The following is a 13011-nucleotide window of genomic DNA, read 5'->3' as shown; positions in this document are numbered from 1 at the left end:
GTAGCTGGGATTACGACGTGTGACACCATGCCTGGCTCTTTTATTTTTTTGGATTTTTAATAGAGGTGGGGTTTTGCCATGTTGCCCAGGCTGGTCTCCAACTCCTAGCCCCAAGTGATCCACCTGCCTCAACCTGCCAAAGTGCTGGGATTACAGGTGTAAGCCACCATGCCCGGCCTTGCTTTTTAATTATAGCCATTCTTGAGTGTTATTTTTTAATCTTAGCTTTAAGGTAGCTATTTAAAGAAAATCTAATCCAATATTTACAGAATGCCAGCACTCTGCAGAAAATACCATTTGAAAACTACTAATCAGGCTGGGTTCAGTGGCTTATGTCTGTAATCCCAGTACTTTGGGAGGCCAAGGTGGAAGGATTGCTGGAGTCCAGGAGTTCAAGAGCAGCCTAGGCAACGTAGTGAGCCCCCATATCTAAAACATTTTAAAAAATAATAATAATAATGCCAGGCTTGATGGCATGTGCCTATATAGTTCAGCTACTCAGAAAGCTGAGGTGGGAGGATCACTTGAGCCCAGGAGGTTGAGGCTGAAGTGAGCCGTGATCATCATGCTACTGCACTCCAGCCTGCGTGATAGAGTAAGACCCGGTCTCAAAAAAAGAAAAAAAAAGAAAAAAAAAAAAGAAGAACAAAAGTACTAATCATGCTTTATATAACATATGACATTATCTCTGTAGAGTGAGAATATAGATTCCTTTTTTTTTTTTTTGGAGACTGATTTTCGCTCTTGTTGCCCAGGCTGGAGTACAGTGGCACGATCTTGGCTCACTGCAACTTGTGCTTCCTGGGTTCAAGCGATTCTCCTGCCTCAGCCTTCCTGAGTAGCTGGGATTACAGGCATGCACCACCACACTCCGCTAATTTTGTAGTTTTAGAAGAGACAGGGTTTCTCCATGTTGGTCAGGCTGGTCTCAAACTCTCGACCTCAGATGATCCTCCTGCCTCGGTCTCTCAAAGTACTGGGATTACAGGCGTGAGCCACCACACCCAGCCTGAGAATATAGTTTCTAATCATACTCTTTATTTCAGGAAAATTGCCAAATGGAGAAAATGTGAAAATGTTTCTTATAAAGGGTTAGATTAATATGAGTAAATTCTCATTAAAAATATGTTGTGTTCTGGAATTTTCAGAAATTTTCTTATATCACTTTTAATCAGTATTACAAGTAGTTGCCACCACAAAATTTTTGACCTACAAGTAACTGAAGTATTAGTTAGCTATTTTATGATTACATATGCATGTTTTCATTAGCTTGCCATTCTAACAGGTCCTCATTTTTGTCTGATTTGCAGTTCCGAATTGTAAACGTTGTCCTTCCACTCCCACTGTGAGGTAGCAAAGGAGAATGAGGACTTTTTTTTTAATCCTCTGGCTTATTTAAAATTGGTCTAATATTTTTAGCCCTCCACTGAAGTGACTGCCGTCTCCTCTTTGAGGAAGAATCATGGATCCTGATGTCAGAAAGGAACTCTGAAGATGCCCTAGTTTAGTTCTGTGCCTGTAGATGCATGGTTTTTATAAAGCTGTGCAAAGAGAAAACTTTTCCAAAACCACACACGTTTTGTGCCCCTTTAAAAAGCCCAATATTTAAAGGAACCCTGTGGCAAATCCTTTTTTGAGGCAAATGCTCCTTTGTGCATCTTGGTGCTTTAAAGAGCCATTGGAAATTTTCTGACAGCACCTGCCCCAACCCATGAGAGCTGCCAGTGCAGTGCTTTCCCCTCAAAGAGGATCCTCCTTTCCACACAGCCAGTGGCCCCAGTACCCCTGAAGTCCAAGGTATCATAGTGGCGCCAGACATTCCTCTGTGGACTGGCAGATGTCTCAGGCTGGCACCCGCCTTCCTATTAAATTCCACACAATATTTACAGGCTGTTTGACATCAAAATTAAATTGAGAAAATTAATATAAAATGAGAACATTATAATCCATGATCTCGTGTGTCCCTTCTAGCTAAAATGAGTCTAGGAAACAAGCATAGCATGAGCATCGCTTTTTTTTTTTCTATGTGGAATACTTTCACATAATCTAGTAACTAAGGCCATGGGTTAAGATTCCGAGTCCGCTGCTCACTTGCATAATATTATAGAGCAAATAACATAATTACCCTAAACGTCAGTGTCCTGTGAATTAAAGTAGAATTAATGATGGTGTCTACTTCACAGGGTAGTTGTGAGCTCTGAATGCAATCTCATCAAGTATTAATTTAATATTAATATTAATTGAAATATGGTATGTAGTATATACTAGGTACTTTAATAATTCTTAACTGTTTTTACCATTATTTCAAAATCCTGTTAATGCCTAGAAAAATATAACTTTGAAAAGTAAAAAAGAAGAGTAAACGTAAAGTAAGCAAAGAGGAATACAGCTTTTTAATGACCTTCTTCCCCTCCCTGCGTGCCCCTCTACAGAATGTGATAAGTTGCGGCATGATGGCTACCGCAGTTCTCAGTACTACTCTCAGGGACCCACCTTTGCGGCCAACGCCAGCCCACTCTGTGATGATTACCAAGACGAAGATGAAGAAGCAGATCAAAAGGTAAGCTTCAAAGTTCAACACGGGGTCCTGGGTTGGATTCCAGAACACAGAAAGGATATATGTAGACAAACTGGTAATATCAAAATCAAGCCTGTATTTTAATCAATAGTATTGTCTCAAGTGAATTTCTTGGTTTTGACAAATGTGCCATAATTATGTAAGAGAATAACATAAATGGAAACTGGGTAAAGGGTACACAGGAAACTCAATACTCTTTGCAGCTTTTCAGAAAATATAAAACTATCCTGATTTTTAAGAAGGTAAGATTAGAATCTAAAGAATTCATAAAGGAGACATAAAATCAGTGTATTTATGCATCTAAAATATTCTTTTTTGGTTAGAAAAATAAAGGGCTTTTTTCTCTTGTTTGATTTTTCGTATGACCAAGAACTCAGTTATATGACAAAGAACTCTGCTCATAATAGTAGAACCCACTGCTTTACAGTGGTCAGTGTTATTGATAGAGATAGAATAGAGGCAGTGCATTTACTTAATATTATTGCACTAGCCAATTCATTTAGTGATGCTATTTTACATTTGGGTTCCCTTTCCTCTGCCATCTCTGGTGATATGCACAAACCACTTAAGATAAGTAATTTTCTTAATACTAAATACATATGAAAGAATAAAAATGTATGAAGATTTTGATTTATGTAATTTTATTTTCATTTATTAAGTAATGTGAATTGACACTGGAATTATTACTTAAAATAAGATTTGATGAATAGTGTTTTGTTTCACAACCATTTTAATTAATTAAAAACTTTCAGTGGATTAGGCCAATTTATAAATGCCTTATTGATTGAAGAACATTATTCAAAATTTATTGTCCTTTTCCTCAAATAGGTAACTTCAGAGAATAAAATAAGAATTGATCAAAACATGGGAAATTAAGCCAGGCATTGTGGCATGCATCTGTTATATCAACTACTTGGAAGGATGAGACCGGAGGATCCCTTGAGCCCAGGAATTTGAGTTGTGGTCACTCCATTGTACTCCAACCTGGGCAGCAAAACAAGACCCTGCCTCAGAAAGCAGAAGGGAAATTACCACCTTAAACTTTTGATCTTCAAATGATCTTAACCCAGATTTTTTTTTTTAGATTCACTTTTTTTTTTTTTTTTTTTTGGATGAGACAGTCTTGCTTGCTGTGTCACCCAGGCTGGAGTGCAGTGATGCAGTCTTGGCTCACTGCAACCTCCACCTCCCAGGTTCAAGCAATTCTCGTGCCTCAGCCTGCAAGTAGATGGAATTACAGGCACACGCCACCATGCTTGGCAGATTTTTGTATTTTCAGTAGATACAGGATTTCACCATATTGGCCAGGCTGGTCTTGAATTCCTGACTTTAAGTGATCTGCCCACCTCAGCCTCCCAAAGTGCTGGGATTACAGGCATGAGTCACTGCGCCTCGTCTACATTTTTAAATTAATGTTTTAAATTGACAAATCATAATTATATGCATTTATGGAGCGCAATGTGATGATTTGATATAGATACACAACATGGAATGATTGAATCAGACTAGCGTTTATCTGTCACTGTGCTTACCTATTATTTTTTATGGCAAGACGTGAAATTTGCGCTTTGTTATTTTGAAATATACAATTTATTATTAGAGATTGTAGTCATTCCTACTGTGCAATAGATATAAAAACTTATTCCACCTGTCTGAAATGTTGTCCCCTTTGATCAACAACTTCCTATTCCTTCCCTTTCCACCTAGATTTTTATCACAGAATGTTTTTCCTATTTCTTGAAAGGTATTTTCACATATTGGATTACTCCTTTGAGCCTTTAAAATATACAAAGACAGTATCTTACTATAATGAGTAAAGCATTCATTTCAAAATTAATCTGAACTCTAATTTTGAAATTTTTCATTTTTTTCTTGTTGGCATGAGGGGAAAATGAAAACCAGAAAGTGAATTACAGAGTGAGACTTTTGTTTATCCAGATATACATTAGCCTTATACTGATGCTCAGAGAAGAAGAAAAGTTTATAATGGGGCCCAGTGAGACAGATGGTTTCTGGGTGTATAAAGTCCACTAGCAAATTGGCATTGTCTTGACAGCATCCTAAGATTTTTCTGGAGAATGGAAAAATCATTTCTAATTCTCACACAGCTCTTCGCTTACCGTGACACTCAACTCTGACGGAAGTTAGCCTCTGCACTAGTTTCTACTCCTCTGTACCATTGCCACAGACCCTGACAGCCAAGCAGCCCTCTCCCAGATGTGTGTGAGAGTGTGGACAAATCACCCCCGAGAAAACAGGCTCCTATCCTGCTGAAAATGAGTGCAAAGAAAATGGTCATATATAAGGAAATATATATAAAAGTCATCCTTTATATGATGTGATATGACATGACATCCCAGTAAACACAAATGTTTCCATAATAATTACCTTAGTGTGATTTGCTGGCATTGGCATCACTAGACCAGGAACGAGAAGTTGACAGGTAGGACCCTTGACAGGTCTCCTTGGGACCCACGGTGTCCTTCTTTTTGTGAAAGGGAGGAGGTAGGCAGTGGGAGGACCTGCCTGGTATGTGTGGGAGGAGAGCTATTTTCTGGGGTCCCTCCCAACCCTCTCCAAGTTACAGTGTCTGCCTTCATGGCTTTCCTATATTTGGTCTCTTACAAAAGCACACAGCCACTTTCAAATCTTAGCTTTCTTTGCTGCTATAAATTTTTGTTACTTTTGTGATTTTTAAAAATCCAGGTTTGGTTGGGTGTGTTGGCTCACACCTGTAATCCTAGCACTGTAGGAGGCCAAGGTGACCAGATAGCCTGAGCTCAGGAATTCAAGACCAGCCTGGTCTTGAATGTAGCAAGACCTTGTCTCTACAAAAAATAGAACAAAAACTAGCTGGGTGTGGTAGCACACCTGTAGTGCTAGCTACTCGGGAGGCTAAGGTGGGAGAATTGCTTAAGCCCAGGAAGTCAAGGCTACCGTGAGAAATGTTTGCATCACTGCACTCCAGCCTGGGCAACTGAGTGAGACCCTGTCTCAAAAAAAAAAAAAAAAAAAAAAATCAGGTTAATACTTGTTCTTGGGTAAAAGTATTTTGAAATCCTTGGAATATATCATTAGAGATATTTATGGGGAACTTGTATTTTTCCTTTTCTTAAATATATAGAACCAAGTTGAAGTATATTAGAAAAATGTTCAGTCATTAGATCTGAATGTCATCTCAAGACAATCTCTGTAAGAAATTGGTTTCGGAATAAAATAAATATCAAATTATTTTTATCAAATATATATTAGACATTATTATATACTAATTAAATATCAGCTAACAAATTATACTATCGTAATAGCTAACTGCCTGCTTCCCCTTCCTGCCTCCCCAACTCCCTTCTTACATTCTTCTCTTGGAGTGACCTCACTGAGTTTTGTATTAACTTCACCATTTCTTGATTCTGTGCAGCATCAAAAAAACCACTTGCCACCCGACTATAACATATAGCCAATTCCACGATCTTGGAGCACATTTCCCATCCTTTTGCTTATTCATCATGGTTGGATTAATTGCAGCACTCTGTTTTTTGTGTTTTTGTTGTTGTTTTGTTTTGTTTTGTTTTTGAGACAGGGTCTCACTCTGTTGAGTCTGTTGCCCAGGCTGGAGTGCAATGGCACAGTCACAGTTCACTGTAGCCTCAACCTCCTGGGTTCAAGTGATCCTCCTGCCTCAGCCTCCCGAGTAGTTGAGACTCCAGGTACACATCACCACACCCAGCTAATTCTTGTTTTTTTTTTGTAGAGATGGAGTTTTACCATGTTGCCCAGGCTGGTCTAGAACTCCTGGGCTCAAGCAATCTGCCTGCTTTGGCCTCCCAAAGTTCTAGGCTTACAGGCGTGAGTCATCACGCTCAGCCTTGTTCTTCTTAACTATATAAAGTTAACAAGTCTTAGTGCTGCTGTCAGTGACAAAGATCCTGAAATTGGTATGGAAATTAAACACATAAGCCTTATGTTTTCTCTACCACTTCCTATAGGTCCCTCTCCATAACTCATGTGCGAATGTCTTCAGGTTGAAGTGAGGGTTTCGTTTGTGTGCATCCACATAGTACGTGATTGGCTGCTTAGTTGGCTTATTCATTCAACAGTAATTCCTTGAGTTATTTCTACTAAGTAAATATTTGCTCTGAGTGCAAATCTTTATTAATCTTCATGGCCCTTGTGGCCATTCACTAGGTCACTGTGATGCACGGATGCATCCAAGCTGTGCAGCCAACAGTGGTGGTCATTTAGGACCCAGAAACACTCCTCATATCTCCGTAATGTGTTCTGAGAAAGAGCTCCTTCAAGCACAGAATTATAATTCCTTTGTAAAATAAGGACTTATTGATCACCTTCTATGTGCCAGAGACTATTCTAGGTGTTGGATGTGTAACAGTAAACCAAATGCAAGAAATCTCTGTCCTTGATGGAGCTTTGATTTCATGGGGAGGCACTAAGAGCAAATACAGTCATGCATTGTGTAATGACAGTGATACATGCTGAAAAATGCATTGTTACGTGATTGGTCATTGTGCAAATATCATAGGGTGCACTTACCCAAACCTAGATGGTACAGCCTTCTACACACCTAGGCTAGATAGGATAACCCAGTGACCCCCAGATTCTTTGTCACCAGGGTCCAGTTTCATGGAAGACAATTTTTTCATGGCCCAGACGGGTGGGTGGGACAGTTTTGGGATGAAACTGTTCCACCTCAGATCGTCAGACATTAGTTGGATTCTCATAAGGAGGGCACAGCCTAGACCCCTCACATGCACAGTTCACAATAGGGTTTGCGCTCCTATGAGAATCTAATGCTGCCACTGATCTGACAGGAGGCGGAGCTCAGGCAGTAATGCTTGCTGGCCTGCCACTCACCTCCTGCTGTTCAGCCCAGTTCCTGACAGGCCACAGATGGGTACAGGCGCATGGCCTGGGGGCTGGGGACCCCCGGGAAATGGCCTATTGCTCCTAGGCTACAGCATGTTATTATACTGAATACTCTAGATAATTGTAACAATGGTGAGTATTTGTGTATCTGAACATAGGAAAGGCACAATAAAAACACAGTAGAAATGATGAAAAATGGTACATCTGAACAGGGCATTTACCATGAATGGAGCTTGCAGGACTGGAAGTTGCTCCAGGTGAGTCAGTGAGTGTGGTGAGTGAATGTGAAGGCCTAGGGCATTATTGTACACTATTGTAGGCTTTATAAACACTGTAGACTTAGTGTTTATAATTATAATTAGCACTATAATTATAACAAAAATTTTTCTAGCCAGTTTCAGTAGCTCACACCTGTACTCGCAGCACTCTGAGAGGCCAAGGTGGGAGGATTGCATGAGTCCAGGAATTCAAGACTAGCCTGGGCAACAAACTGAGACCCCATCTCTACAAAAAGCAATATGTTTTCTTCAATAGTAAATTAGCCTTAGCTTACTGCAACTTTTTTACTTTATAGGCTTTTAAATTTTTTAAACTTTTTGACTGTTTTGTAATAACACAGCTTAAAACATAAATACATTGTATGGCTGTACAAAGATATTTTCTTTATATCCTTATTCTGTAACAGGTTTTTTATTTAAGATGTTTAATAAAAAAGTTTAAAGAGGAAAACACTAAGACACAAACACACACACTAGCCTTGGCCTACACAGGGTACAGGGTCAGCAGCATCAGTATCACTGTCTTCCCCTCCACATCTTGTCCTACTGGAAGTTCCTCAGGGGCAGTAACACCCATGGAGCTGTCATCTCCTGTGATAACAATACCGTCTTCTGGAATATCTTCTGAAGGACTGGCCTGAGGCTGTTTTACAGTTAACTTTTTTTCATAAGTAAGAATACCTTCTAAAATAACAAAAAATATAGTATGGTAAATACATAAACCAGTAGCATAGTCACTTGATATCTTTATCTTGTATATCATTATCAAGTATGATGTATTGTGCATAATTGTGTCATATTTTGTTTTTTTGTTTGTTTGTTTTTAGATGGAGTTTTGCTCTTGTCACCCAGGCTGGAGTGCAGTGGCATGATCTCGACTCACTGCAACCTCTGCCTCCTGGGTTCCAGCAATTCTTAGTAGATTTTTAGTAGAGACGGGGTTTCACCGTGTTTGTCCAGGCTGGTCTCAAACTCCTGATCTCAGGTGATCCACCCACCTCGGCCTCCTAAAGTGCTGAGGCTACAGGCGTGAGCCACCGTGCCGGTCCTCAGTTGTGTCATATTTTTATATGAGTCTTAGGGCAGTGAGTTTGTTTACACCAGAATCACCACAAGCAGAAGTAATGTGTTGTGCTATGTTGTGATGCCCGCGACATCATTAGGCATAGAAATTTCTCAGCTCTGTTATGATCTTATGGGACCACTGTCGTATATACGGCCTGTTGTTGACTGAAATGTCATTATGCTGCACATGACTGTAAGTAATTTTGCTCTGTTAGAAAGTGGCATACACTCTGGTGTAAAATCAACTGGAGGGACAGTTGCAACGTTAAATGAAAAGGGTAGGCCTTATTCAGCATAAAAGTGATTGGGATTGAAAGAATGAACATTTCTGAAAGAACATTTTAGAAACAGAAAAATCATTCATTTCTGGAAGAACATTTTAGAAACAGAAAGCAGCCAATGCAATAAATGTTTCTTAAGAGTGTATGTGGGGCTGGGCGCACTGGCAAATGCCTATAATCCCAGCACTTTGAAAGGCCTAGGTGGGTGGATCACTTAAGGTCAGGAGTTCAAGACCAGCCTGCACAACATGGTAAAACCCTGTCTCTACTAAAAATACAAAAATTAGCTGGATGTGGTGGCAGGTGCCTGTGATCTCAGCTACTCAGGAGGCTGAGGCAGGAGAATTGCTTGAACCCAGGAGGCAGAGGTTGCAGTGAGCCAAGATCATGCCATTGTACTACAGCCTAGGTGACAGAGCCAGACTCTGTCTCAAAAAAAAGAAAAAAAAAAGTATGTGATGTATCAGATGCTGCAAAATTCAAAGATGAATAAGATATTTTACATGCCTTAAGGATTTTACAGCTCTCCAAGGTAGGGAAAACTAAGTAGAATGAAAAGCATTATATATAACCTGCTGTTATAAGTGTTTGGCATATAGTACTAGGTAAAAAAGAAATTATTCTGACTTGGATAATCAGGAAATGGGGGAGGGATCCAGAGATGGTAAAGTATGTAAGAAGAATGGTTACAGGGCTGTTGCAACAGGCAAAATGGCACTGAGGACTGAGACCAAAAGTATGGTTGAATGATGAGGAAGGGGGTAGTTAAGAGATGGGGCATTCTAGAGTTAGGAGACCAGTTTCAAGTTTTAGTTCTGCCACTTGCTGTGTTTCTTTGGATGCATCACACCCCTTTAAGGTATGAATTTCCTTATGTAGAAAGTGGGCAGTGGAAGAAGATTGTTCTCTGTGAGCTTGCAGGACTGGAAGTTGTTCTGGGTGAGTCAGTGAGTGTGGTGAGTGAATATGAAGGCCTAGGGCATTATTGTACTCTGTGAGCTTTTTGAACAAACAGTTTATTCATTCTTTTTTTTTTTTTTTTTTTTTTTTTTTTGAGGCATACACATTGCTTTATTTAAAAAATACAGCGAAGAGAGCCAGGCGAGGGGGCTCATGCGTGTAATCAGGTGATCCACCTAGGTGGGTGGATCACCTGAGGCCAGGAGTTTGAGACCAACCTAGACAACATGGTGAAACCCTGTCTCTACTTAAAAAAACAAAAATTAGCTAGGCGTGGTGGCACGCACCTATAATCCCAGCTACTAGGGAGGCTGAGGCAGGAGAATCACTTGAACCTGTGAGGCGGAGGTTGCAGTGAGCCAAGATCACGCCACTGCACTCCAGCCTGGGTGACAGAGCCAGACTCTGTCTCAAAAAAAAAAAAAAAAAGGTGAAGGGAAAATATCTAGCTATTTGAACGTAATTATTCCAAACATAGAAAACACACAATTAAAACAAGTGAAGGAAAGCTACTATAAAATAACAGCTTAGATACTTTTTAAGGATCACTTAATAGTAAATCTAGAAATGGGAAAAAAAATCACAGAGACAGAATTTGTTTAGTGCCAAGTGCAAATGCTGCTGAGATGTTAGCAGACTGAGACTCAGAATTGAAGCACCGCAGCTGTTCTCCAGTGGCCTAGGGATGCTCTCTTCTCCCGCGCTGCCATCCTCAGCCTTCCTGCCCTGACCTCTCTTCAGAAGTGCCTGGCGAAGGCAGCAATGGCGACAACCTGCAGGATGGCCTCCAGGCCGTGGAGTGCCAGGAGTGTGGCACTGAGGGCCCAGTCCACCCACAACACCAGGGTCTGCCAAAGCAGGAAGTGGGCAGAGAGGAGGACGGTGCCAGCCGTGATGGCCAGGCTGGCGGCCAGCAGCCTCTCAGCCTCTGTCAGTTTGCCCCTGGTGCCCAGGTATAACTGTACTGCTTCCAGAGTCCCCATCAGAAACAACGGAGTGAGATCGAGGACCAGGTAGCAGTGAGGATAGCTGAACACCTGACCTTGCGTGCAACTGCCATCTTGCTCGCCCCCTCATTCATTTACTGAGTAAATATTCAGTCTTGCCAATATGCCAAGCATTGTTCTAAGTACTGAGAAGCCATCAAGTGAACCAAAGCCCCTTCTACTGAAGGGAAGATCATGGTGAACAAACAAGCATCATACAACACCAGATGGTGATAAGTGTTATGAAGGTAAATAAAACAATGGCAAGGAGAGTTCTAGAGCGACAGGACTGCCAGTTTAGATTGAGTGTCCAAGAAGGACTCTGAGAATCGTCATTAGAGCAGACCATCAAGTGACATATAAGAACATCACCCAAGTGGGAGTTGAGCAATGAGAACACATGGACACAGGGAGGGGAACATCACACACCGGGGCCTGTCAGCGGGGTGGGGAGAAAGGGGAGGGAGAGCATTAGGGCAAATACCTAATGCATGTGGGGCTTAAAACCTAGACAATGGATTGATAGGTGCAGCAAACCACCGTGGCACGTGTATATCTAAATAACAAGCCTGCACGTTCAGCTCATGTATCCCAGAACTTAAAGTAAAATACAAAATAAAACATTTAAAAAAAAAAAAGAGCATCACACATGGGAAGGCCTGAAAACCTTATTGTAGTTACCCTGCGGGAAGAATAGCCACACACCAGAGCAGGTAGGCACGGAGCAAGGGGAAGAGTGGTGATAATGACTTTGGAGGAAATAACCAAGGACCAGATCACATAGGACCTAATTAGCCAGAGTAAAGATTTTGATTTGTTGCTCCTGGGTGAGATGGGAGTCACTGGAGGAGTTGAGCAGGGAGGTAACATGATCCGATTGATTATTTAACGGGATTTGTCTGTAGGAAAATTAGACCATAGACAGTGGAAGACAGAAGCACAGAGACAAGACAATAGGCCCTTGCAGTAATCCAGAAAAGCAATGGCCAAGGGTGGCTGGGACCAGAATGGCAGTGGTGGGGTTTCTAGGTTTATTTGGAAAGTGAATCCTATAGGATTTGCTTAAGTTATGAGACAAAGAAGAGTTGAGGATAACTCCATCTGCTATTTTTCTAGCTTGGTCTCTCTAGAATCTCATTACAAAAATTATTTTACCCCCTGAGAAATTCTCGCCCATTAACCCTGCTCTCTTCATGTCCACACTCATCCTTCCCCGGCTTATATTACATGGCCTGCCATTGCACTCACTTCTTTGCACACATTTTCAACTCTGCTGACTCCTTTCTCCTTCTGCCACTTTCCTGGCAAAGAACCCAACTCCAGTTTGATCCAACTTTTCCCTGCTTTGCACTAAAGCCTGATTGGTTAGTTAAACGAGGCTACAGAAGGACGCTAGGGTGTGTTTCACTGAATGTATGACCTCAAGCCTCAAGTGTTGCCTAGCAATCCTACTATATTAACTCATCGGTTCATTCTTCCACTCTCCCAAGTAATATTTCATACCTTCTCAAATCTCCAAACACAACTGCTTCTGTTTCACTTGCAGATCCTGCCTGCTGTGGTTTGGATATGGATCGAGTTTGTCCCCACCAAAACTCATGTTGAAATGTGATCCCACTGTGGTAGTGTTGGAAGTTGGGGCCTAGTAGGAAGTGTCTAGGCTATGGAGGAAGATCCCTCATATCCCTATGAATAGCTTGGTGGTGTTCTCTGGCTTGGTAGTGAGTTTCTGCCCTCTCTCGATGGGATTGGTTCTCGTGGAAATAGATTAGTTCCAGTGAGAGTCAGTTGTTATAAAGCTGGGAACCCTCAGATCCTCCCCTCATTGCACATGTCTGCTTACCTTTTGTCTCCACCATGTTGTGACACAGCGTGAGAGCCCTTGCCAGAAGCCAGGGCCATGCCCTTGAACTTCTCAACCTGTGAAATCCTAAGCTAAATAAACCTCTACTCTTTATAAACTACCCAGTCTCAGATATTCTTTT

General features: G+C 41.2%; 1 protein-coding gene across 1 annotated transcript in view; it reads left to right on the top strand.

Annotated features, from left to right (window-relative positions):
- NHSL1 (NHS like 1) overlaps window positions 1-13011 on the top strand; it is a 76630-nt gene that overhangs the window by 22803 nt on the left and 40816 nt on the right. Inside the window, 1 exon segment of the mRNA XM_010379504.2 lies at window positions 2433-2560. Within this exon segment, the coding sequence (XP_010377806.1) occupies window positions 2433-2560 (128 nt within the window).

Source organism: Rhinopithecus roxellana, chromosome 4 (assembly GCF_007565055.1).
Source record: "Rhinopithecus roxellana isolate Shanxi Qingling chromosome 4, ASM756505v1, whole genome shotgun sequence".
NCBI lineage: Eukaryota > Metazoa > Chordata > Mammalia > Primates > Cercopithecidae > Rhinopithecus > Rhinopithecus roxellana.
This window is presented reverse-complemented; position numbering and strand designations above follow the sequence as displayed.